We start from the raw sequence: 25,957 nt of genomic DNA on the forward strand, positions 1-25,957 counted from the left end.
ATTAGAAAAACAATCAAACATTTATGATAACTTTTTTTAAATATTTAAATTAACTGATGCAGGGAAAAAAAATCACTAGTAAAAACAATTGACTTGTGTCCTGGACCGATTTGCGAATTATTTATAAATCTTAAATATTTCAATGAAATAAATAATTTTTACAAATTATTAAGGTTATTCTAAACTCTTAACGCATTTTTTTAATACTAATTGTCTAGGTATAAAAAAGTTTTATTCAATTCTTAGTCAAATATTTAAAGCTAAAAAACGTAATCAAAGAAAATCTTAGATTTTTAACCGATTTATCTATAAATAATCATCAGATTGAGCAAAGATTCATTCTATACCATCTTGCTGCTGCTAACATGTTATTGAAATAGACATTTGTATTTTTAGTTGTTTAATGTAAAGTTCTTTTTCAAACAATATTATTTCTTATAAGAATTTTTTTTTATTTAAATTCTTAGTAGTTAAATGTAATATTATTTTTTGCATTTCATAAAGAATATTCTTATAATATATTATTATACCTAACTGTGTTTAAGGCTTTAACTCTAATTATAGAAAATATTCTATACTAAAGTTTTTATAACTTTTTTTTTAATGGTTCTTTATACAATACGTTTATTTATGTCAAGTCTAGTATTTATAAGTAGTATATATATCTGCATTTGTTATAAGTTAAGTATAAACTTTACTATGGTTTTAATTGTGGTTGTACACTTCACCCTACATGGCGTCCTCAAGGTAAAGAATCACCAGTCTTTTAGGTAACAGTTATTTAAGTAAAAGACAGTAATTTACTTCATATGCATGTTACTAAACAAGATTAATAGTACATTATTAAACACAAAATTATGTTAATTTTCGTTTAGTTTTATTTTCTTTCATTTTTCTTTTCGTTTAATGGATTGTTCATTACTAAAGATCTAAATATTTAAATGATAAAAAAAACTATGTGTAATAGCTCGTAAGAAACTTTATAAGCATGTGGTGTACGACTCGATAACCGAAAGGTTCCTTTGTACACCAGGTCCTTCGACCGATCTTTTTGAGCGCTTTTTTATCGTTCAATAAACAGTATACTCAAACAAATTTTCTTGTATACATTTTAAATTTTATGTTTAACGTAGTATTTATCACATTTTATTGCACATTCTTATAGTTTTGTCATTTTTGTTATAAAAATAATTTTACTTAACAGTAGATCTAGAAAATTTTACAACAAACCTTGCATTTAACTTTTAACTCACATTTACTATCTGTCCATTTAAAAGCCTTTGAGTTTTTACCCATAACCATAAAGAAAAAGGGGTTAGGAAAACCAATAGGCAATAGGGGTCATATTGAACAAAGTATCATAGCGGGTTTAAGTAATAAATAACATGGGTGTTAAAAAAAGTCCAAATAAGTTAAAGAAAGTTTTGACAATGTTTTAGTCAAAGTAAACCACAAAGCGTATTGACACAGTTTCACTAAATTAAGTTGGAATGATAACTAAAAACAAAATTTACGTATTGATGTTATAGCTCTAAATACAGTGGAACATATATTGGTTTTTGAAGGATTTGGTCCTAAGACCTGGTGTAGAAAAAAAAAGTTCGGTTATCTTATTAAAATCTTATCTATGTTTAAAAAATGTACTATAAAGGTTAATAATTGTATATACTTACTCAAAAAAGCATACTGTTGCTTGATATTAATTCTTGACTCTTTTTTTTTTTTGTGATTATTTACCGAAATCAATTTATGACAAAGAATGCTGTTTAACAAGATTCACATAATTTTTTTTTATCATGTTTAAATTGTTGTACTAAAAAAAAGCCATTAAAAAAATTATAGAAAGTTAGGGCGGGGGTTTGTTGAAATTTTATAAATTATCTCATTAAATTGAATAGAAATTCAGGGAAATTCTATGATTTTTTGACGGAAAACAAGTTAATATTTAAGGAAAAATTTCAAGTTCAATTTTTCTTTTTTAAAGCTGGTTTTTAAATTTTAGATTATCTTTAATGTTAACTATCTGAACTTATTAAGTGTATAGCAACCCTAGTTCAAACTTTTTTTTAATAAGCGTTTGTGTGGTATGACTGTAAATTAAAAAAAAAAATTGTTAAATTAAAATACTTGATTGTTATAACTTACAACTTTTAGTTAAAACAAATCTTCAAATAGAATGAATAAGATGTAATGATAGCTTTAACGTATATATTTCTACTAAATATATAAGCTCAGTTATAGTAATATTTTAGTGATAAATATATAAAACTCATTGTTAACATTGAAATGAAGCATAATACTAGTTAACTTATATTTATTTATAGCTCTTTTAAATTGATCTCATTGTTTTCTATGAATTTAACGTTTTAATATTATTACTCTACTAACACTTGCTTTTTAATACAAACAAGAAAAAAAACTAAACAATAATAATTAAGAAAACCTTTTAAGTGTAGTTAATTTAGTTTTACATTATTGTCTAGTTGTTGTTTAGCAGTATTTTTCTTGTAGAGTGCACATATCAAGTGTGTTTTTTTTAATGTTTTTAACGAGCAATTTTTCTCATCAGATCGGATATGTTAAGTATTTTTGGTTAACTGTTGTGCTCTTTGGAGTGGAGGACAATGTTGTTTGTTTGCTTTATGATAAGCGGTTATCCTTCCAGATTTATTTGGTTATTGTTTAGAATTATTCCTTTTTGATTATTAGTTGTCCTATTTGTCAATGCTTATATAAGGATACACGAACAACAAAGTGTACAGAATTGACTGTTAGAGTAAAAATAAAATTAATATACTAGAACTTTAGTTATACTGTTAGTTCAAAAAAGTATAACTTTATTTATGTTAAAAAAGGTGAATTATGTTAGCTAATATTTTTCAATCAGGTATTTAAATTAAAAAAAAAAATATTTTAAAAGTATATTTTAATAAAAATTTTCGAAGAAATGTACATAAAAAATAATTTTTTATCTTAAATTGACCACTAATACATAAAGTGAAAATTATACTTATTGTTATTTTATTTTTTATCTTAGACATACTTTTGCGCACATAAGTTAGAAAAAACAAAACTTAAAGTAATGCTGGACAAAAGTTAGACACTAATTTCTAAAATTTGTTAAAAGCAACAAGTTATAACCAATAAAACCATTTTTTTTAAATGTTTTTATCTTGTTAATTTTTAGTAGTATAATCTAGTACAGTGCTTCTGAAATAGGGTTCCGCGGAACCCTAGGGTTCCGCGACGTCTCTCAGGGGTTCCGCGAAGCCTATCGAAATTTAAAAAAGAAATTTGAAAAAAAAAACATAAATCATAAAACTTCAAAAAAAATGGAGCACATAAAATGGAAAACATATATAATTATAGCATTTATTGATCTGCTTAGTGTGTATCAAGCGGTAGGACTTTAAATGGGTATTCATTATTAATAGGTGTCCTGGTTACGCAAATTTTTGCAAAATTTTGAATTTCTATTTTTAGTGAAGTCATGAAAATACTGGTATTATCACTAAAGCAAACAATGTAGGAGCAATGAACTTAAGCATGCAAGGGGAGCAAAATTTCATTTTTGTCATGACAGACAAGATTGAGTTGTTTAAAAATAGAATTAACTTTAATAGAAAAGAAAAAGGTTAGCAATGGTAATTTTGCGATGTTTCACCGGTTTGATGAGGCCCATGAAAAATGCATAGAGTTCATCTTCTCTGACGAAATATACAACCACTTTGATCTTTGGTCTATAAAGTTTCAACATTATTTTCCTGAAGATGTTCGCATCGGAAATTTATGGATTTTAAATCCTTTTATGTTTGATATTGCTTCAGAAGAAGTGAATCTTCCTACAGATACAAAAGACGAATTGATGCAACTATCTGAAGATAGCAATTTAAAATTGAGTTTCAAAGGGAAGGAGCTTTTAGATTTTTGGATATGTGCAATTTCAGAGTACCCCGTTTTAGCAAAGAGCGCAGTAAAATTTATTTTACCATTCACCACCACTTATCTTTGCGAGTCCGGCTTTTCGCATGTAACAAACATTAAAACGAAGCAAAGGAACTGTATGCTGACTCCAACCTTATCTACCTGTCTCCGTCTCAGTCTATCCTAAATCCAGTCGCGCATTGACATGCTTCTTGCTAAGAGACAAGTTCAAGTTTCGCACTAAATGTTTTTTATTTAATTTTCGTTAGGCATTTTACCTGTTTATTACAGTAATCTGTGAATTCGATTAGGTTCATGTTTATTTCGCTATTGTTTGTAGCTCTCATTTTGTTTTTATTATGCAAGGAATGATTTTTATGACGTTGCGATTAATCATGTTTGCTTTCGTTTATTTATTATAGAATCATAAAATACCTATTGCCTCTGGCGCACTTTGAGTTTGACTCGACTTAATACTATTACAATTGGTATGATTTCTGAAAATGATATAGTTTTGCTAAAAAATTAGTTTTTCACTGAAATTCTTTTGGTTTTGAGTAAATATTATATTAAACATTTATGTAAAATTAAATTAGGGGTTCCGCGGAAAAGTTAAAATTAGGAAAAGGGTTCCGCCACTAGAAAAAGGTTCAGAAGCACTGATCTAGTACTTAAGTACCAATAACTTATATAAATATGTTACTAGCATCTTAAATAGAACAAAAAGCTTATAAATATAAGTTAAATTTTATTAAAATATTCTTTTTTTAAAGAATTACTTATACTTATATTTATATTATATAAAAGAATTTTTAGTTTTCAATAATGAATAATGTATTTTAGTAAAAAATACATTTTTGCATAACAAAATGAAGTCTTTTTATAATGTAGGATAACTTAAAACTTATATTTCAATCTATATAAGTTTTATTTAAATAAAAAGACTCCTACTGACTAACAAAAATAGTTCACTTAAACAAAACTTTTTGTAATCGATTTGTACTTAAATTTAAATTTAAGTTAGTAATTTAAATCATTGGCACAATAAAAAACAAGTTAAAAAATGAATCATTAAAGAAAGTACATAAAAAATATGACATAAAAGTGTAAGCTATTAAAAAAGACATATTTAATAAAGTTTAACGACATTTTTAATAAAACTTATAACTCTGAAACGGTAATTTTTGTAAACATTTGACTGCATAGGTTATTATATGTGCAACAAAGACTTATTACAATAAAAAAAAAATTTGATGTAAAAAACCAAATAGTAACAGTATAAAAAATAATAAAGTAATCAATGAAAAGAAGTATTTTTACTTTCCTACGGAATTAATCACTGTCAATTGAAGGTAGGCTGACTGAGAATCCGTATTGTTGCGAATAATTTCTAAGTTGGTCCTCGTACAAAACATTCTTCTTGACAGACTCGGAGTAATTGTACTTCAAATCTTCTATTTCTTCAAAAAAGTTCTCATCAAACTGGTTGAGTTCATTTTGCAAGTTTTCAATTTTGCTTTGTAAAGACTTGTTTTGGTCGACTTTTTCTTTCAACTCATTTATTATTTTAGATTTTTCTTTTTTGAACTTGTTCATTTCATCACTCTATAAATAAAAGACTATTTTGTTTAAAACCACAAAAATAATTTTATCGAACATACTTTTCAGACTTTCGATAGAAAATAACTAGAACATGTGGAAAAAATATTTAAATAATGTTTATATATTTAGAAAACTTTTAATAGAGTTTAAAAACTATTACAAAACTGAATTCAAATTGATAATATAATTTATGTTATGCAAGGGAGTTATAAAGTTAAATTGATTAATTAGTAACTTAGTGAAGTATTTCAATATATTAAATATTTTGATCGATACTAAATTAATAATTTTATAATTAGGTTAAAACTATTTTACTGATAACTTAAAAATAAAGCTTGAACTAGAGTAGGGTTTCCCAAAATAGGCCATTTTAGAAATTCAGGGGGCCATAGCTGCAAAGGGGCTAAAGGAGGACGTGACTGGTAAAGGTGCCATAACGCTATAATTTTAAGTTTACACTTTTTGTTCTGGAGTTGATGGTGAAAAGCAAAAAGAAAAGAAAAAAGTTCTAGGCGTATTTAAGGGAAGTTTTTTTTTGAGAAGGAGGCGTTATGAAATAAAGTTTGGGAAAACCTGAATTACAGTATAATAGCTCATACATCTTAATATGTCAAATATATGCTGAAAAAATTATAAATAGTTTAATTTATTCTAATCAAACTTATTTTAAGTGTTAAACCGGTTGTAAAGCACAAAACATGTAGCTAAATACTAGAAAAAGTTTTTTTCAAAAAAAACATATATAACATACTAAAACTTTGCAAACTTTAAGTTGAAGCAACAATCAAGTTAATGCATAAAATTCTCACAAAAACAATATAAGATAAAATATTTGCTGACAACTTACTTTACACTGACAAAGTACTCGTTTTTGGGTCTACTTTTAGTTTAAAGTTAAGTTTTTGATTTAAAACTGTGTTAAGTAGTGTAGCAACATTGAAAATATACTGTAAAGCTAGTTTAAATGTATTTTTATATAAAAAAAAAATACGATCACAAAAAATACTTTATCTATATGATAGATTTTTTGTGCTAAATCAAAAAACTTAACATGAAAAAAATGTTTAAAATTTTAGGTTTTTCCAGTTTTTTTTTTTAATTTTCAAATTCAAGGTTTTTAGCCTAAATTGTCAAATTCCAGGTTTATCCAGGATTCCAGGTTTAGTGGCAACCCTGATGAAAACAAAAAAGTTAGGAGTTTATATAAAATTTTTCAAATTCTACTAAAATCATAAGTTAATGGGCATCATAATAATTTTTTTAATTTAAGTCTTAAAATGAAAGTCATATTTCTTAAAACCAAAAAACTCTTAAATGATGGAAAAGAATTGAGAAACAAAAATTAATCATTGTTCACAAAAAAAATACTGGAAATTAAACTTCTTGACGTACACTAAAACTGTCTCTAACATAGTGTTTACAAAATTTTAAAACTTACAAAAAACTATGATATAACAGTAAAAATGTAGTTTTATCAAGAACTTTCAACAAAAAATATGGTTCAACAAATAATATTTAACTTATTTTTTAAAATATATCAATTTAGCATTATTGTTTTGCAAACAAATAAAAACATAAACTCTAAGTGTTTTAATAAAACTACTGTTTATTAAAATTTAAAAAAACATGTATCTATAAATTTACTTTTACTACAGTTTTTTTTTGTAAATTGTAAAACATCAAATTTAATAGTAATCTTTACTTTAAATGAGTTACTTGAAAAAAAGAAGATAAAATTAAATAGTTTATATTTTATCAAAATAATTATACAACTTATAGGCAGTTGAAAATGTTTACTTAAAAATACAAAACATATACGAGCTGTACAACTAGTTAAATATCTTAAAAATTAATTTAGCTGTGAATAATTATTTTAGCTTAAATTAGAAAGAACAAAAAATTCAATTAATTTAAAAAACACAAGTCGTTCTTTTAATTATCAATTGTATATTTAAGTTTTAAATTGAAAATTAACTACTAAATAAAAATAAATAAACTAACACTTTGAAATTCATTTTCTATTTTGTTTTTAAGAATGCTTACGACTTCGTTTAAGTTGTTGTTCTCATTTTCCAGTCGAGCAACAGAAAGTCTTATAAATTTCACAGCATTAATTTTTATTAACGCATAAAAAATTAAATTTTTACAATTTTACAATCAATAATAATTTTAAAACTTAACATACTTTTTTCGCAAAAAAAAAATTAAGAACTTAAGTTTATTTTACAAAATCGCCATTTTTTTTATTAAGTAGAGAAATATAAAAAAATTTATGTGCAAAATAAAAGTGAACACCAAACCTAGTAACTTGCAGCTCTCTAACTAATTCCGTGTCACTCTCTCCTGCCCCCGGCGGAAAACGCTCTAAAACTTCAACCTAAAAATGAAAAATTATAATTATATTGTATTTGTCTTAAAAATTTAAACTTAAATATATAAAGTGGTTTTGTACAAGAACCATTGTAAGCGACTACTGTTGTATATGACAAAGCCTAAAATTTTTTTAAAATAATAAGAGTTTTTTAGACTGGCCACTAAATTAAATCACTCAATTTTTCATCTGTCACATATAAGTTTATATTTACTTGTTCTTTCAATTGATTGTTTTCCTCAACTAATGCACTTTTGTCTTTCATATTTTCTGTAATGTTGTTTTCAAACTGCTCTAACTTTTCGGTTTTCAACTTCAATTCTTTCTCTAACTTCTTGAGTTTACTTTCCAGCATTCTAGAATGATTTTATTTTTATTTTACAGTCATTGAAAATATGAAAGTTTGAATTAAAGCAAACTACTTGGCAGTAATAGCCGACTGATACCCTTTGTGCCCGGCACCAGTAATTTTAGGAGCTTTATTTTCAGCAGCTATTAACTTCTTCTTAGTTTCTTCCAGCTCTTTTGATAATTTTTCCTTTGCTGACTAAAGTTATGTTTTATATTAACTACTTGTTTAACTTTGAGAAAAAATATAATGAAAAATAAACACCCTACGTTGATTCATATAGCTAGATTAATTAAAATAATAATTGGAATAAGTAAAAACTATTTGTATAAAAAAGTACAATAAAAGACAAAAATAAAATAAATAAATGAGTAGGACGTCAAAAAGTTTTTACAAAACTGTTTTGATTATAACAAACAAATAAACATATGTGGTATCTTTTCAATGACTCACCTGTAGCCTTATACGATTTTGCCTTAATTTTTCAATAGTAGTTTTTTCTTTATCTAACTGAGATCTCAAACTGTTATTTTCTTGTATAAGTTTGTCAAAGCTTTTAGTTTTTGATTCATATCGAGTACTCAGTCTACCACCAATTTGGTTTGTCAGTTCTTTAATACGGTTCTGTGTAAAAAAGCCATAAACAAAAAAAAAACAACTTTACGACCATAATTAGTATAAACTAAAAGTACTAACGTGATTTGTGTGTGAAAATTTATAAAAAAAATTTTTTGAAGTATACCACACTAATTTAAATACTCAAAAGATTAATAAAATCATAAACACTATTAGCTAATGTGAATTGGTTATGATAAAAAATTAAACAACATTTTTCTTAAAAAGTATGTAAGTATTCTTAAAATGTTCTAACAAAATATTTTATAATCTCTCTTTGACATAACATGTAGTAGTAAATAGACCAATAGGTATTTTGTATTTACTACTTTCAATCATAATGTACTAAAATTACAAACAGCATATTAACTTGTTTTTTTTTTCCACGTACACATACATACATTAATGTACAACTTAACTTTTTTTTAATTTTTAAATACTCGTTTAATTTTGATAGAAAATTTTACGGTCAAAAATATTGAACTTTTAAACTTTTAACTGGTCGTTTTCGGCTTGCACGCTTTTCAGCGCCTGATGAGACACGACAGCCGGTGACTGCTGCAGCTGAATGTTTTCTCTTTCCACCCTCTCCACTACGTTCTTCAACATTTCCACTCTCTTCTCCATCTCTTTCAGCTGGTCATCTCGTGTCTTTCCCATCTGTATATTTCCCAAGTTAAAAAATTACATCAGAGAATTACTAAATTTAGAGCTCAACAGCCATTCATCTGTCGAAAGTGTTTACAGATTTATCAATAAACTTTTAATTAATTTCAGCTGATCTAGGTGATCTTATTGAACATAGTTTGCATTTTTCAAAGAATGAAACTATAAAAAATCATTAACTGAACTGACATTTAGATTCTCTGTTCTCTTTAGATGTGAGAAATTCGTAAATAGCTTATATAGTAACTGTTTCCTCAACTTATACTCTTAACAGTATGAAATATTTAATACAAATTAATATATTAATAGCTTACTTAATAACTTTATTTATCTATTCTTAAAAACTGCAATTTTTTTGTTTATTACAATACATTAAACAATCTAAATAATTTATAAGCTATTCAACTTTACTTAAATAAAGTATTATCCATAATTTTATACAGTTATATGAACATTTGTAAGCTATAAAAATCATCAATTATTTGTTAATTAAAAAAACCGTGTTAAACAGCTATTTTCGAAGAAATAACCACGAATAACTATTTAAAAAAATCATTTTAATCATATAGGAAACTAACAATATCTAAATTTTAAAATTAGTTATAATATATATAAACATAATACATAATATATTTTTTTTTTCAACTAACTTCTTCAGGTTTGGAGGTGATACTGGTTTGTTGAAAGTTAGTTTGATTGTTCAGTAAATTTCGTAACTGTTCTTGCAACAAGCTATTTTGTTTTTCTACTTTTTCTAAATGTTCTATTGGTTTAAGCTTGATGTTTTCTCGTAAACTTTCGTTTTCTTTTCGAAGTTGGTTAACTTCGCTATGTAACAAACACTTTACATTATATATAAATCTCTATAATAAGTATTGTATAAAAAAAGTTATTTCTACCAATTGAGATATAATAGAAAAATACTTGTATATAAGATAATATGTAAAAAAACTATTATAACAAAAAAATTACCTTAAAATAACTTGATAATTTTCATTTAGATCTTCATTTATTATTTTATTTGGTTTTGTTCTTTGTTTTTTTAACCTTTTTATTGTTTCTTTTAAAGAATTTACCTGTAAAAAATCCACAGTAATAGCATTGTGGTCACCAAACAAAAACTAATCTTTGTGTTTTTTAAAACGAATTATACTTAAAAATAGAGCTTACTTACTTTGAAAATAAATTATATGTAAACTTAATACTTTAAAAGTAGTAGTTTTTTATTTAATAAACATTGTTTATAAAAACAAAAACTAGAATTTAAAAAATAAAACTTTTAAAACACATACTTGTTTTTCAAATAATTTTAGTTTTTCTTCTTTTTCCTGTAACTTTGCTTTCAAACCTTCTACTTTCTTTTGAGCAGCTTTTTTAGCTTCCCACTTAGCAACTTCAATCGCAGACTAAAATAAAAGTATTATAATAAAAAAAACGAAACAGAACTTTCAAAATGAATGTGTAGCAAACTTACTACACGACACTTAAAGACAATTAAATCCAAGTGAAAAATTCTAGCGTACTTGACAACTAAACAAACACCAAACTATTGAAAAATCACTCAATCGTATCGACTATTCACGAATTTAAATAATGAAAAAATAATATAATATTTTTATTAATCAGTCAGACTTGGTTTTTAGATTATGATTTTATTTTTACATTTTTACATGCAAAATAGTTTTAAGTACAAATAAAAACAACCTTCTCTGTCTTCTGTGGTTCGATTTGTGTTGACAAGCTATCGATTTTATCTTTAAGCTTTTTATTTTCTTTCTTCAACTTGCTAACCAGCTCTTTGTTATCTGAGTATATGGTCTTGCGAGCTGGCCTCTTAAACCTGCGAATTTGTATTGCTGCTATGCAAATGTTAATAAAAATTAAAATTTTACCAAACGAACCGTTCAGACTCGATTTCGGAAGATTCTTCACCGCTTGGTGACTCACTTTTTAACGCACCACTAGATGGTTTGGGAGCATTTGTTTTACCACTCGACTTGTTCGCTGCAGTCTTTCTTCGTAGTTGTGATTTTAATCTAGTAAAAAGATGTTTACTTTGGAGATAACTTAAAAAGATTTTATAGAACTATCTTATAATTACTGTAATAAAGTATTTTATTTTTCTCCTAAAAAATGTACATCGTAGTTCAAAAATTTAAAGTAAGACTAATATCACTAGTGAATGATAACTAGAATGTTTATAAATGTATAAACTTTGCTACATTTTTCTAGTGCTCTACAAACTAATTTAAAATACATTTTTTGTTTTTATTCAATAAATTGCGTATTTAATGAATGATTGAGTTAAGAAAAAATATTTCTGATTAAATTTTAGTACCTTTCAATTTCCCTTTTTTTCTCTTCAAGTTCCACCAAAGCATCTTTCAATCCATTTTCAATTCTCGTTTCTTTATCTTTCATAACTTTCAGTTTGTTTTTAAGTTCACTGTTCGTTTTTTTAACTGCATCTAATTGATCCTAGAATAAAATAATTAACAAAGTGACTGAATAAAATAAACACATGGCGTTAACAAGCATAAATAGAGAACAAAAATATTAAGGATTGCTAAAAATTAAATTAAACATTTCGTTTAATTACCTTAATCGGTTTAATCTTGTTTTGCAACTTTAGTTCTATAACTTCAGTGTTTAACTTCTCTTCATTTTCCCTTGCTTGCAAAGCTTTCAAGTTTTCATCATTTTGTTTTGTTTGCGCTTGAGCAAGACTCAACTTTGATTCTTTCATTGCTCTTTCCATTGCCTGTTTGAAATTGGCATACTAATCATCAAGAGTAAAAAACGTACTGTAACCTTTATTGAAAAGTAATAAAGTATAAAAATACTTTTTGAGAGTTCAGAAAATTTTGTTAAACGAAAAAGGTTGAATTAATTAAAATTTGCAGTTGTTTGTTAAAATTGTATTTAGTGAAAACAACTATATTAAGAAAAAAAATGTACCTTTAGTTTAACTTCTTGCTGCTTGATTTGTTGCTTGAGTGTGCTGACTATTTTTTTTACAACACCAGCAGGCGGATTGTCTTGTTCTTGTTTTTCGCGAACCTCACACAGCTCCTACAACAATTGAAAATTTTACTTTATGCACCAATTTTTTACATAAGATAACATTTACCCTTCAAGCCTTCGTATAACGTAAAACTTAGTATCAAGTTAAGCCATTTACTAGAAAATAAAAAGAAGTATTTGTCTTTGGAAGAAGAAAATAGTCGTTGAACACAGAATCTTTATGTAAGAACATGCGTGTAGTTTTAATACGTTACTGCTAAATTATCATGAAGTTGAAAGAATTTTTAACTTTACATTTTAATAGTGATTAACTCAAGCTCCAAAATAATCATTACTAAAACTAATTGAAAACAGACTCAGTAGACGGATATCACCGTGTCTTTTGACAGTTCTTTACTTTTGAGCATCAGATATATTTTTTGTTTTACTTTAACAAGATTTTTGTCGGAAAAGGGAATACAAAAGTAACATTAAAAAAAGTAATGTTAATTTAATTGTACACGTAAGTATGCTTCTTGGGTAAAAGTGGGCGTGTTGAAACCATCAAGGGAAAATATCCATATGTTTCGAACACAGTATGACTTAAAAACACTTGTTTCAAAAGTTAACTACAGATAAAAGTATATTTTAAAAGGTGCTGATCACTGGTTGGTATAAAAAGTTAATGAAATGATACAATAAACTTCACATTTTATTCAGTGTTTTGATGATCTTAGATAAAAAACTATAAGAAATTGTATGAGAAAAACAGTCTCGCCTCCCAAGTGAAAAATGGCCAAATTAAATTTAATTTTGGTTTCAGAAATATGTGGGGTAAGTGAAGATTTAACAATTGCTTTAAGGAAGCTAGTCTTTTTATATACTAAAAGATAAACAATAACTTAATCAAAATTTTGATTTCACTTTACCAACTGTGAACTAATAGAAAATTAGAAAAAGTATAAGTTAACACATAAGTTATTTGTGTTCCAAAAAATAGAAATTAGTTTTAAAATACCAAAGTTTATCTTTTTAAAACTTAACCTTAGTACGTACGATTCTCTGATTGATTCAGGCTGAACGAATTTTAGCTAATTATATCAAAAGCTACAATAACAACTTCAAACTTAAAAAAATTAAAAAAAAATTGTTTTTAAATTGTAAATTGAATAGTTTTAAATCTCTTAATGAGTAAAAAACGTCTCTCAAATTTTTCTTTTTTATTCTTAAATATTACTAAAGTTTATTTTAAAACAATGATTCTTTAATACTATGAATAAATGATAGTTTAAGCAATTAAATTTGTATAGTTTTACTCTAAAATAAAATTAATTTTAAAGTAACTGTGCATTTAAATTTTCTTGTTTAAACAAGACTTACTTTTTCAAGTTCTTTAACCCTGTTGTTCTTTTTTACTAATTTAGCCTTGATTGCGTATATCAGTTTGTCTTGGTTTTCACTTCCTTTTTTGTTCCTATTTTTAACTTAAGTTTTATTTATAGAATATGGATTAACTTTAAAAACTCTTTTATTCATCAAAAGTAATATAAAACTTAAGTCTTTTCAAGTTTTAAACGGTAAGTTTTTGATTTTCTATATTTTATTTATGAAGCAAAACATTATAGGTATAGAAACACAAACTATTTTTAAAGGAAATTGTAGCAACGAACTTAAGTGCGATAATTTCTGAATTAGCGGATCTTATTTTCTCCATAAGAGAGCTTATGGCACCGTCTTGCTCTTTCACGAGATCTTCCAACTCCATCAGTCTGTCCGTATTTTCTTTCTGCTTGTTGTCTGGAGGTACCAACACTGGCACCTATGCAAAATATAACAAAATAATTTTCAAAGGTAAAAAAGATGATCACTGTCTAGTTAATGAAAAATTAAAGAAACTTTACATTCAATTTAAAAAAAAATATATAATACAAACTAATGCTTACCACAACTTCTTTATTGTTAATAATTGCTTGCTTGATTTTATTCTGCATGGCCTTGACCTGCTCTTCGTTAGTAATTTTCATTAAATTGTTTTCCCTTCTCAACTCATCAACTTGTTGTAATGAATTTACTAAATTTTCTTCTTTTAGTTTTAGTCTTTCTTGTAAACTTTCCAATTGTTGTCGTGCCATTGTCAGTTGCTCACTCTTGAACTCCTGTTAACTTTATAGTTCAGAAAAAAAACTTTTTGACGTTTTTGTGTGCATAAAATCTTCTCTTCAGTGTAATAAAACTTATACCACTAAAAATTTGCTTTTTTTTCGAAATAAACTGAGTACTTTTTAAATACAAATTTTAAAAAATACTAATATGAAATTTAAACAAAACTTATTATTAGTTTGTATTTCTTAAACAAAATATGTTTGAGTACTTTTTTCTTGAGTATTTGTAAAGAAAATACAAAAAAATATTAAGTTTATTTTAAATTCTCTATTAATGTTTTTATTTGTAACAAAATATGTTGTTAAAGTTTAATTATATTAAGTTTATAATAACTATAATATTTATAAATGTACAATCAATCTAAAATGAAACAAAAACAACGGACAGTCACAGGGGCCAGTGTAGAAGTCGGTACAGTGTAAGGAAGTTTCAGTCTCATTTCGTTTATCAGTTTGTCTCGCGACATTATTTCCGTTTCCATGTTGAACCTCAAATCGCGTAACCTTTCGACTTCTTCATCTAACATCTGAGTAGAAAATAATTCTATAACTGTTTTTGACCGGAATAAAATATCTATGTCAGTGCTTCTGAAATAGGGTTCCGCGGAACCCTAGGGTTCCGCGACGTCTCTCAGGGGTTCCGCGAAGCCTATCGAAATTTAAAAAAGAAATTTGAAAAAAAAAACATAAATCATAAAACTTCAAAAAAAATGGAGCACATAAAATGGAAAACATATATAATTATAGCATTTATTGATCTGCTTAGTGTGTATCAAGCGGTAGGACTTTAAATGGGTATTCATTATTAATAGGTGTCCTGGTTACGCAAATTTTTGCAAAATTTTGAATTTCTATTTTTAGTGAAGTCATGAAAATACTGGTATTATCACTAAAGCAAACAATGTAGGAGCAATGAACTTAAGCATGCAAGGGGAGCAAAATTTCATTTTTGTCATGACAGACAAGATTGAGTTGTTTAAAAATAGAATTAACTTTAATAGAAAAGAAAAAGGTTAGCAATGGTAATTTTGCGATGTTTCACCGGTTTGATGAGGCCCATGAAAAATGCATAGAGTTCATCTTCTCTGACGAAATATACAACCACTTTGATCTTTGGTCTATAAAGTTTCAACATTATTTTCCTGAAGATGTTCGCATCGGAAATTTATGGATTTTAAATCCTTTTATGTTTGATATTGCTTCAGAAGAAGTGAATCTTCCTACAGATACAAAAGACGAATTGATGCAACTATCTGAAGATAGCAATTTAAAATTGAGTTTCAAAGGGAAGGAGCTTTTAGATTTTTGGATATGTGCAATTTCAGAGTACCCCGTTTTAGCAAAGAGCGCAGTAAAATTTATTTTACCATTCACCACCACTTATCTTTGCGAGTCCGGCTTTTCGCATGTAACAAACATTAAAACGAAGCAAAGGAACTGTATGCTGACTCCAACCTTATCTACCTGTCTCCGTCTCAGTCTATCCTAAATCCAGTCGCGCATTGACATGCTTCTTGCTAAGAGACAAGTTCAAGTTTCGCACTAAATGTTTTTTATTTAATTTTCGTTAGGCATTTTACCTGTTTATTACAGTAATCTGTGAATTCGATTAGGTTCATGTTTATTTCGCTATTGTTTGTAGCTCTCATTTTGTTTTTATTATGCAAGGAATGATTTTTATGACGTTGCGATTAATCATGTTTGCTTTCGTTTATTTATTATAGAATCATAAAATACCTATTGCCTCTGGCGCACTTTGAGTTTGACTCGACTTAATACTATTACAATTGGTATGATTTCTGAAAATGATATAGTTTTGCTAAAAAATTAGTTTTTCACTGAAATTCTTTTGGTTTTGAGTAAATATTATATTAAACATTTATGTAAAATTAAATTAGGGGTTCCGCGGAAAAGTTAAAATTAGGAAAAGGGTTCCGCCACTAGAAAAAGGTTCAGAAGCACTGATCTATGTTATATAAAACAGTATGGATATAATTAAATACCTTAATATGATTTAAACTTACAATATATTTGTTTGTATCAGTTATAAACTTTTGATATATGCTAATCTATTGTATGTCTGAAACTAAAATAAATTTAAAATACTTTCTACTCAAAAAATAATTATGCAATAAACAAATTCATTTACTGTAAGATAATGTAAAACAGATTTTTATTTTAATACGTTTTATAATATAAATCCCTTCAAACTTAAGGCACATTTATAGTTTTACGGCAAACTGTAGTCGGCAAACAATAAAAGTTCAAATAAAGACCTTTATTTTGACTTTCAGTGATTGTATAGAGTTCGATTGGCTTTTGATGGTTTCAACGGCAGTTCTAAGCTGTTCATCCTTCGACTTCGTAGGATCGGGAAGTGTTTTCGTCAGATCGTCCATTCTGCACAAACAACAACTTAAATGCAAATTAAAACTTACATACATTTCACCGAAGATAGCCACATAACATTGTAAGATCTGCGCACGTTTGTGGTAAAGTAACTAACCTGACGGCCTTCATGTGAACTTGGTTCTGTTTGTCTTGCAAGCTTTGAAGCATTTGTTCCAAGTCAGCTTCGCGGCTCTCCCATTCTATTTGGTGCTTTTCCTGTGCCTGTTAAAATATAAAATTTAAAATATAAAATGACTAACTTGAATTTATAAGAACACTCTAACCTTAACAAAGAACAACATATTAATAATATTACGAATAATTTTACTAACTTGTAAGAGCAACACAATATCCTCTTCTAAACTTGAAATAGTCTTTTCATGCTTCAAACTTAGATTTTCCAAGTATTTGACTTGCTCACCTTGTCTTATAACCTTGTTTAAAGATATACATTTTATAAATTAAAAAAAAACTAACAAGCTAAATTAAAAATAAAAACTAACTTGTCGTTGTAACTTAAGATCACTCAGTCGCAACCTGTCCATTTTTTTGCACCATTCTTTAATTTTTTCAGCTGTTCTATTATCCTTAAAATAACAAAAGGATATTATTATGTTATCGTATATAATTTTTAAAAAACATAATCAAACGAATAAAATAGAAAATTCTAAATTTATTTTAAATGAAAAACAGGTGGCGAATGAATTTAAAAAGCATATAAAGCTTAGGTTTTTATATCCGATGTTTTCATTTTACCGATTTTATATAATTTATGATTAGTAAACTTATAACTTAACTGTGCAGAAAACTTTAGTTTAGGAAAAAAGTAATCATAGTTTTTAGCAAAATATAAAAACTCAAAAACACAAGTCATACTTTTAGAGCTTCTTGCATTTCAATGAGACTTTGTTTTTCAACTTCAAATTTGTCTAACTTATCATCGACAACTTTCCTGGCCAGTTTTGCTCTCCGAAGTTCATCGGAAACTCTTGTTTTGTCTTCACGAAGTCTTTATAAAAAAGTTTTTAGTTGTAATAAATTCATAAAAACATTGATAGCGGTAAAAACAATTAATAACGACTGAATAACTTTTCAAGGTGGCCACTTTCTTTGAAGTTGTTCAAGGTTTTAAAAACTAATTCAACGATTTTTTGTTCTATTAAAGTTTTTTAAATGTAAAATACTTCTTGATAATAAACTTAACATTAAAATGGTGTTTTCAGTACTTAAAAATTATTGAAATACTCTATCGCTAGTTTAAACGTGTTTTATTCCATTGCAACTTGTACCCCATAAAATTCCAGGTGTTTTTTGCCTAAGTTTTCAAATTTCATGACCTACAAGGTTAATCCAGGATTTCCAGTTTAACGACCACCCTGATTCGTACAGATTACTAAGATAAAAACGAAACCAATAACAAAATTTTAGGACATCAATTAAAAAAAAATACTTTGTATGCATTTGAACTATATGTAAAAATGTGTGCAATATAAAATTGTTAAAATAAAATTATGTTTGTCATACTTTATTTAGTAAAACATTGTGGTATAAAACTTGAAATATATGTAAAAAACTTAATGAATTAATATAGTGACTAATAAATTATGTTTAAATAACTTTTCAGTTTACTAACAATAAAAACAAAACCGAAAGTACTGTATCCATTTATTTTGTATTTAAGTATCAACTTTTCTGTATATAAAAAAGTTTTCCTAGATAATTGATAGTTGTTGGGTAATTTTCAAAGTAACTATTACTACTACTAGTACTACCAGTAATATTTTCTGATAAACCTCAAATAACTTTATAAATATTCAAGGTAATACTTTTACTAATTTGGAAAAGCGTAAAAAGCATAATCGCTTTACTTTATGTAAAAACAACAACAGTATTTTTAATATAACACTTGTACTAGCATTTGATATCAAATTCTAAATATGTAAAAATACTATGTCTATGTATATCAAACAAGTTTTCATTAAAGGTTTCAAGTATCTTAATAAAAAAAAAGAGTTTAAAAACATATGTTAAAGACATAGATTACACAATATTACCTGTTCATCGAAGATGTGAACTTTTCTAGTTGAGCAAGAGGTATGGAGCCACTAAACTGTCTTCTCAATCCTTCTATGGTATTTCTCAGTTGTCTGCATTTGTTATTAGCCTCCGTACGACACATGTACAATGAATTATCGTTTGTATCTGTAAAAGGGTTAAAATTTAGTAATAGAAAACTGTCAGTATATTTAAAAATAAAAATACTTTCAGTAAATAAGGTTAACTTTTTATTGTGTTTAATAATAAAATTGTTTTTAATCTTCAGCTGTAGGTAACATACTTATATATATATATATACTTATATATATAAGATGTAACGTTATAAGGCGTTAAATCCTGGAGATCCTGATAAGCTAAGCTTATCGGAATGTATATCACAGATGTTCTTGTGCTAAAACTTTATTTCAACTAACGGCGTTTCACTGCTCTCAAATAAATTTAAGAACAGATCTACGGAGTCTATAAAATGTTAACACACATTAGAAAAAAAGCAGAAAAAAGCATGTATAATTATGTATAGTGTTTATCTAGGTAGTAACTATAAATGGACTTTATGGTTTAAAAACAAAGTTTAGGATAAAAGCATAAAATTATAAAATTATCTACAAAAAAAACAAATTTAATAAAAGTAGGCACTAACCTCAAAAAGCTCTAAGAATAGGCAGGTTTTAAAAATGAAAATTAAATTGAGTTGTGCAGAAATGTTACGTCATAATAATTTTAACAAATTGTTCAATAATTTATACAGCTTGAAAACATGAAGTATTAAACTTGCAAGTATATGTAAGTTTTGTGAAATAAATTAGTACATAAGTAGACAGAGTTATTTAAAGTAGAATCGTCGGTTATGGGAACATCTGTGATATACTTATATATATATATATAAGTATGTTACCTACAGCTGAAGATTAAAAACAATTTTATCTAAATATTTAATAAATTATTAATAATCTAAATATTAAATAAAATTGTTTTTAATCTTCAGCTGTAGGTAACATACTTATATATATATATATACTTAATTTATTCAAATGGCGATTTTAAAAATTCTGGAACATATGTTTCACAAAGCTTTAATTTTTCATAAAGCTTTGATCATCAGCCAGTTAAATTCAAAATACAAAGCACTGTACTAAACAAAGATACAAAAGTTATGCAAAAAAACAAAAAACAGTATGACGTAATATTGTACATTACAAATATTCAGTACAAAAATCGATCTACCTTCTAACTAATTAAACAACTAAAATTAACGAAAACAACAGTTAATTGACTATAAAATGCTTCAAAATTTGTTGTGTTTTAAAAGAAGCTTTTTTATATGTCTACAAGACGATATAAATTCGCTTCGCTTATTTAAACAACCTTCCTTTTTTAACGCATACATAACGGCTGTTGATTCTTTTAAGCACAGCCTACAAACAGGGTTGTTACCATCTGCTATTGGCTGTGCTCTTTTTATCACCTCCCAAGTTAATTTAAAATCAATGTTTTTGCGCTTAAGGCCGCAAACATACTTCGAAAGCTCAGTTTCATTTTCGTATACACCACCTTTAAAGGATTTTTTATGGTTATATTAAAGCTTTGTGAAACATATGTTCCAGAATTTTTAAAATCGCCATTTGAATAAATTATTTAAAAGCCCTTCAAGTGGGCTCAGTTGAAAGTGTTTACGTTTAAACATTAACCTTATTTTATATATATATACGTTACCTACAGCTGAAGATTAAAAACAATTTTATTATTAAACACAATAAAAAGTATTATTATATATATATATATATATATATATATAACAAATTATTTAAATTCACAAATATACTTATTTAAATAACTTTAGAATTTTTCAACAGGTATAAAAAGAATATAAAAATTTTTAGAACTTATATTAAACAAAACATATACCAATTTCATTTTCTAAAAGTTTGGACTTCATTTCTAGTTTTTTAATCTGCTTGTTTAGTTTTTCGATGGTGATTTTCGAATCGGCATTTTCATCTTGCAGAGCTATAACTTTACGGTGAAGCTTGCCTGAATTAATTAAACATAACATAAAAAAATATTAGATAATTGAAAGTTAATCAAAGTATAAAAATGTGTTTACTTTATAAGATATCTTATAATAAGCTAAAATAAAATATAACACTTCTACAGGCTTACATATTCAGTTTATAATTCTGTGTTTGTAAGTAACTATTTTATAGAATAATTTTATAGTTTAATATTTTGGTTTATACCATTTACAATTATTAATCAAGTTTAAGGGGTCTAAAACTCTAGTTGTAAGACCCTAATTATGATTAAACATAATAAAATTAAATTACTTATGATAGCATTTCCATCTGATTTAACTTGGAAATGCTTAATTTGTTCCTGAAGAGATTTCACTTCGTTTATTCTATTATCTTGTCTATATTGCACAAACTTTAATTGGTTGCTGGAAATTTCACATGTTTCTTCCAATTGTGAAATTTTAACCTTAAAGTAAATTAAATGATTAAATAACAATCGTAAAACATACAGCGCATTTTTAATACAAAATGATTGCATTGAAGAAAATATTAAAAGTAGTGTTATTTTCGAAAACTTGATCTTTAATTCAAGTTTCAAATTTAGTTACGGAACTAATTTTTCTGATTGAAAACAAATTATAATATTTCATTAAATATATTAGTTCAAAGATTAAAAGTTGACAAAAGTTTGTGATGAAAGATACAAGTAAAAAGTTAAAGTAAGATTGTAGAAATATGTTTTGCCTAATAATATAATCTACAATGATCAGTTTATAACCCTTTTTTGTAAAGTATTTAAAAAACTAAATTAAAAGTGTATAACTCTTTTAAGAACTCATGTTTTAAGAATTTACTTAATGTAATTTGTCGTTCTAATGTAAAATTTTTTTTATTTGCCTTAAAGTGCAACTTTTAAAAAGAATATTTCAAAGTTTGTAAGAATCAGTTTACGAAATATTAAAATTTTTAGTTTAGAATAAGTTGAAAATAAATTGTAGTGAACTTTAAGTTTTCTGCGAAAGTTTTTAAATTAAACAGTTTTTCAAATATTTATCAGTATTTTTTTTTATACAGACAATATTTGTAACAAAGGCTGGAAAAAAGAACCATGATCCTAGTTATTGGGCTTAAATATAAGAAAAACACAAAAAGTTCTAAAATATTTGTAAGTACACTTAATCTAGGATTAATAATTATGAAACCAAGAGTTTTTTTCTAAACAACGAGCAACTTGTCCTCAACGAAAAAAAATTATAAACGCAACTATATTTTATAAATGTAAAACTTACCTTGTACTTCGTTATTTGGTGTTCGTATTCTGATAGCTTCTCGCGGTCTTTCTCATAAACTTGTTTTGGGACGACACTAGCAAGTTCATCTCTTAAATCTCTTTCAGTTTGTTGAGCATTTAAGTTCAGCTTAGTCAACTACAATGTGTGTTTTTTGATTTAACATAAAATACTTACAGAAAGTTTAAAAAGTATTGTACAAAAACAGTTTTAACAAAAATATAAGTTTTCATTTCATTATAACAAACTTATATTCTATTTAAAAATTAAGGTGTGATAACAAAGCATAACAAAAGTAAACTAAAAAGATTTACACAGTAATCTAAATATAATCTTACTTGATTAAATTTGTCTTCTAGTTCACTGTTGCGTTTTTGGAGTTCGTCTATGGAGCTTTTTAGCTTGTGGTACATTCTTGTTGCGTGCTCAGATTTCTGACGTTCGTTCAGTTCCTTCATTTCTAGCATGGCCATCTATAGAATGGTAGTTTTTAGAATTAACATTTTTTAAATGGCCCCTTTAAAAAATTGAAAAGGCTATGGCTTTCTCCAACAAGACTACTCAAAAAACTACCATTTAAAAACACCTAAGACCTTTTTGTTTTGCTCTTCATCTGCAACTCAAGAATATCTAGTGTAAGTTTCAAATTTTTATGATTGCCCAAAATTTTAAAATTACCCCCCTTTGTCCCCGACTTACTAAAATCGCCCCCATGGGGCAATAATGCCCACTTTGGGGAAACCCTACTGTAAAGGAAAAACTTATATATATATATATATATAAAAGTTTATTTAAAGATGCAAAACTCAAAGGACTCGAGTTTTGCATGTTTAAATAAAACTTTTTAATTAATAAAGCCCTCAAGGTGGGCTCAGTGTGAAAAATTTAATTTATTAAGTTAAATAACTTAATTCTATATATATATATATATTCATTTTTAACAGAGGAATTGTTGAACTAAATATATATTATCACCAACTAGCCTTTTTAGTTAAAGAATGGTTCAATTTATCGTCAAACTTGTCTTTGGTACTTATGTATTTATTATTGGTTTCTTCTAACAATATTCTTCTTTCCTTTTCTATTCTAAGCTCAGATTTCAGTTTTTCGTTTTCTTCTTCCGAAAGTTTTTTTTCTTCCTTTATGGAAAATACATGCTTTTTTAGAGATTTACTTCAGTTTTTTAGAATTTGAATTAAATTTTTGTTGTTAATTTACTGTTAAAATCATCACTTAAAGCTCAAAAGTATATTTTTTTCATTCACATAATAGTAAAACAATTGAAAGTTTTCTTAAATTTTTTAAGTTTCTATAAAGATATACTGCTTAATATACCTCTTAATGATAGATTTACATTCAGTATTCACTTTTGAAAACAGTTCCAAAAAACTAACTTTTAATTCATCAATGTATAGAGTTTTTGATTCCGAATCACTCTCTTTTTGCAAAAGAGCTCGGTACTTAGAAGTGAGCTCATTGAATCTTCTGTTGAGCAACTCTAAATCACTCTCACTCACGCTTCTTTCAAGAGATTTTTGAAGAATTGCTGTGTAAAATTTGTTTTATTAACAAAAATTTTGTTTATTTGTTTTTTTTTTGAAAACTAGTATTATCAAAAAAAAAAAAATTTTTTTACACATATTAAAAAAATAATTTAAGTTGAATGGTATCTTAGTTTACTTAAACAAATTTAATATTGATATTTACATACTAATTTTGTGTAAAGATACAGATTTGTGCCTTTCTAAATAGCCAATTCTTTCAGTCACACATTTTTCCATTTCGTTTATATTGTTCTTTAACTTTACGTTCTCTTTTCTTAGCATTTCATCACTTTCCTCATAAACTAAAAAACGGAATTTTGTATTAGATTTAGTTTTACATACATGCTACTTTTTTAATGTATAACTTTACTTTTAATTAAGTATCTTTGTTGTTGAAAATTTAAATTAAAAAGCTAATTATTTAGTACTAAAAACTATTACTAGTTACAACAAAAACAAACTCTAAAACGTTAACTTACAATTATTAATGATGTTTATAATAAAAGATCCGATCGAAACAAGTTTGTTATAATAAAAAAAAAACTTTAAAAGTACTACTTTTATTAAAACTAATAACGTTTCTCTACTTTAAATTAATAAAAAGTGCAGAAATTTTTAAATGGTCATTATAGTACTTAGTCTTATATATAGTCTTAAATGTTAGTTTAATAAAATAAGTACTTTTAATTCTTTTTTACAACAAAAGTAGATATCTTGTAAAAAAAAAGGAAACTTTTGTTGTGTCTGATGAGAGCAACTTCGTTAACTTTCAACAGTGCCATCTTGCGGTAACAGTTTGCCAGATCTTTCTTCATTGCATCTTCTCCCTCGTCCAAAACAGTCAGCATTTTCTATCATGTTACATTTTTCAATTATATTAAATTACCTATTTCTATACACAAATAAAAAAGTACAAATACTTGAAAATATATACATTGTATGTTTTGCAAAAAGAGATAATAAATATTCATTTTTCTTTACACAAACTCAGAGACGTGTGTACATTACTAGGGTCAAAAAATACTTTTTTAACAATTATTATTTAAAAATCTAAAAAATAAAATTAAATCTCACATCAAACTCTTCGCACTTAACATCGAGTTTTGAAATTTTTTCGTGCAAAGTTTCATTTTGTTGTTTTGAATTAAGAAGGGTTTTCTCAAACTCTTGTCGTTCTTTTAAGTGCTCTAAAATTATTAAAAATCTTTATAATAAAAACATATAGCTTCAAAAAACTATTTTCAAAATTATAATTCCGTGTCAAACCTATGTAAATTTTCTATAACTTTAGTACTACTCCATTTAGTAAAAATCATATTTTATTACATTTAACAAAAAAATGTTAAAAACTTCAAATTTTTTTTTCTTTACTAAGAAAAAAAATGTATATTTGATAGAACTAAAAAAGAAAAAGATTATACTCAATTACAAAGACTCACCTTCATAGGCTATATGTAGCTGGTGCTTGATAACATCTATCTGCCTTCTACAGTCTTCAAGTGACTCAACAGTTTCTTGAGCACTCTCTTCTTGCTTGCTAGCATCATTTAACGTCTGTAATTAAATATCATATATTAACTATCTAAAGTGCTCATAGTTTTAAAAATGTAGAAAATAAAAGTAGAGATAAACAAACAGAGATAAGTTGCTCGTTGAGTGCGTTTATGACGTCATCAGAAGTGAAGTCACGCGACTTCGGAAGAGCAACTACTGACAACTTTCTAGTCTTGTCATTGTAGGCAGCATCTAGCTTTTCTAATTGATTCTTCAAACTCGAAACCTGGTTGAAAATCACTTAATGAAAATAGCATTAAAACTATCTTTTATACTCAAATTTTAACAAATTACAGCTGAAATTATTTTTAAACAGTTTTGAATGTAAATCAGATACTTATAAAGTGACAAAAAATACTTATATTTTACTTTTGTTTAATATACAAATCAATGAAATAAAGCAAAAAAATTTTCGAA

The 25,957-nt window shown here is 26.2% G+C and overlaps 1 protein-coding gene across 2 annotated transcripts in view; it reads right to left on the bottom strand.

The window, feature by feature from the left end:
* Positions 1-4,817: 4,817 nt before the first annotated feature.
* Positions 4,818-25,957, bottom strand: part of LOC145849134 (centrosomal protein of 290 kDa-like) — a 36,213-nt gene continuing 15,073 nt past the window's right edge. For both annotated transcript variants that reach the window (XM_082954231.1, XM_082954230.1), the window contains exons 28-63: positions 25,623-25,766; positions 25,426-25,540; positions 25,061-25,173; positions 24,720-24,837; positions 24,154-24,288; positions 23,837-23,988; positions 23,426-23,581; positions 22,781-22,915; positions 22,443-22,580; positions 21,466-21,619; positions 21,047-21,172; positions 19,138-19,285; positions 17,960-18,092; positions 17,587-17,670; positions 17,416-17,517; positions 17,199-17,305; positions 16,969-17,092; positions 15,079-15,219; positions 14,474-14,686; positions 14,201-14,349; positions 13,911-14,004; positions 12,486-12,599; positions 12,127-12,288; positions 11,866-12,005; positions 11,429-11,563; positions 11,232-11,367; positions 10,820-10,933; positions 10,500-10,603; positions 10,178-10,355; positions 9,354-9,521; positions 8,700-8,870; positions 8,320-8,444; positions 8,112-8,253; positions 7,827-7,903; positions 7,528-7,618; positions 4,818-5,529 (exon numbers count right to left, since the gene is read on the bottom strand). In XM_082954231.1, the coding sequence (XP_082810357.1) occupies positions 5,257-5,529; positions 7,528-7,618; positions 7,827-7,903; positions 8,112-8,253; positions 8,320-8,444; positions 8,700-8,870; positions 9,354-9,521; positions 10,178-10,355; positions 10,500-10,603; positions 10,820-10,933; positions 11,232-11,367; positions 11,429-11,563; positions 11,866-12,005; positions 12,127-12,288; positions 12,486-12,599; positions 13,911-14,004; positions 14,201-14,349; positions 14,474-14,686; positions 15,079-15,219; positions 16,969-17,092; positions 17,199-17,305; positions 17,416-17,517; positions 17,587-17,670; positions 17,960-18,092; positions 19,138-19,285; positions 21,047-21,172; positions 21,466-21,619; positions 22,443-22,580; positions 22,781-22,915; positions 23,426-23,581; positions 23,837-23,988; positions 24,154-24,288; positions 24,720-24,837; positions 25,061-25,173; positions 25,426-25,540; positions 25,623-25,766 (4,911 nt within the window). In that variant the 3' untranslated portion in view covers positions 4,818-5,256. The remainder of the gene's footprint in view (positions 5,530-7,527; positions 7,619-7,826; positions 7,904-8,111; positions 8,254-8,319; positions 8,445-8,699; positions 8,871-9,353; positions 9,522-10,177; positions 10,356-10,499; positions 10,604-10,819; positions 10,934-11,231; positions 11,368-11,428; positions 11,564-11,865; positions 12,006-12,126; positions 12,289-12,485; positions 12,600-13,910; positions 14,005-14,200; positions 14,350-14,473; positions 14,687-15,078; positions 15,220-16,968; positions 17,093-17,198; positions 17,306-17,415; positions 17,518-17,586; positions 17,671-17,959; positions 18,093-19,137; positions 19,286-21,046; positions 21,173-21,465; positions 21,620-22,442; positions 22,581-22,780; positions 22,916-23,425; positions 23,582-23,836; positions 23,989-24,153; positions 24,289-24,719; positions 24,838-25,060; positions 25,174-25,425; positions 25,541-25,622; positions 25,767-25,957) is intronic.

This window comes from Thalia democratica, chromosome 1 (genome assembly GCF_965202585.1).
Source record: "Thalia democratica chromosome 1, ktThaDemo2.hap1.1, whole genome shotgun sequence".
Lineage (NCBI taxonomy): Eukaryota > Metazoa > Chordata > Thaliacea > Salpida > Salpidae > Thalia > Thalia democratica.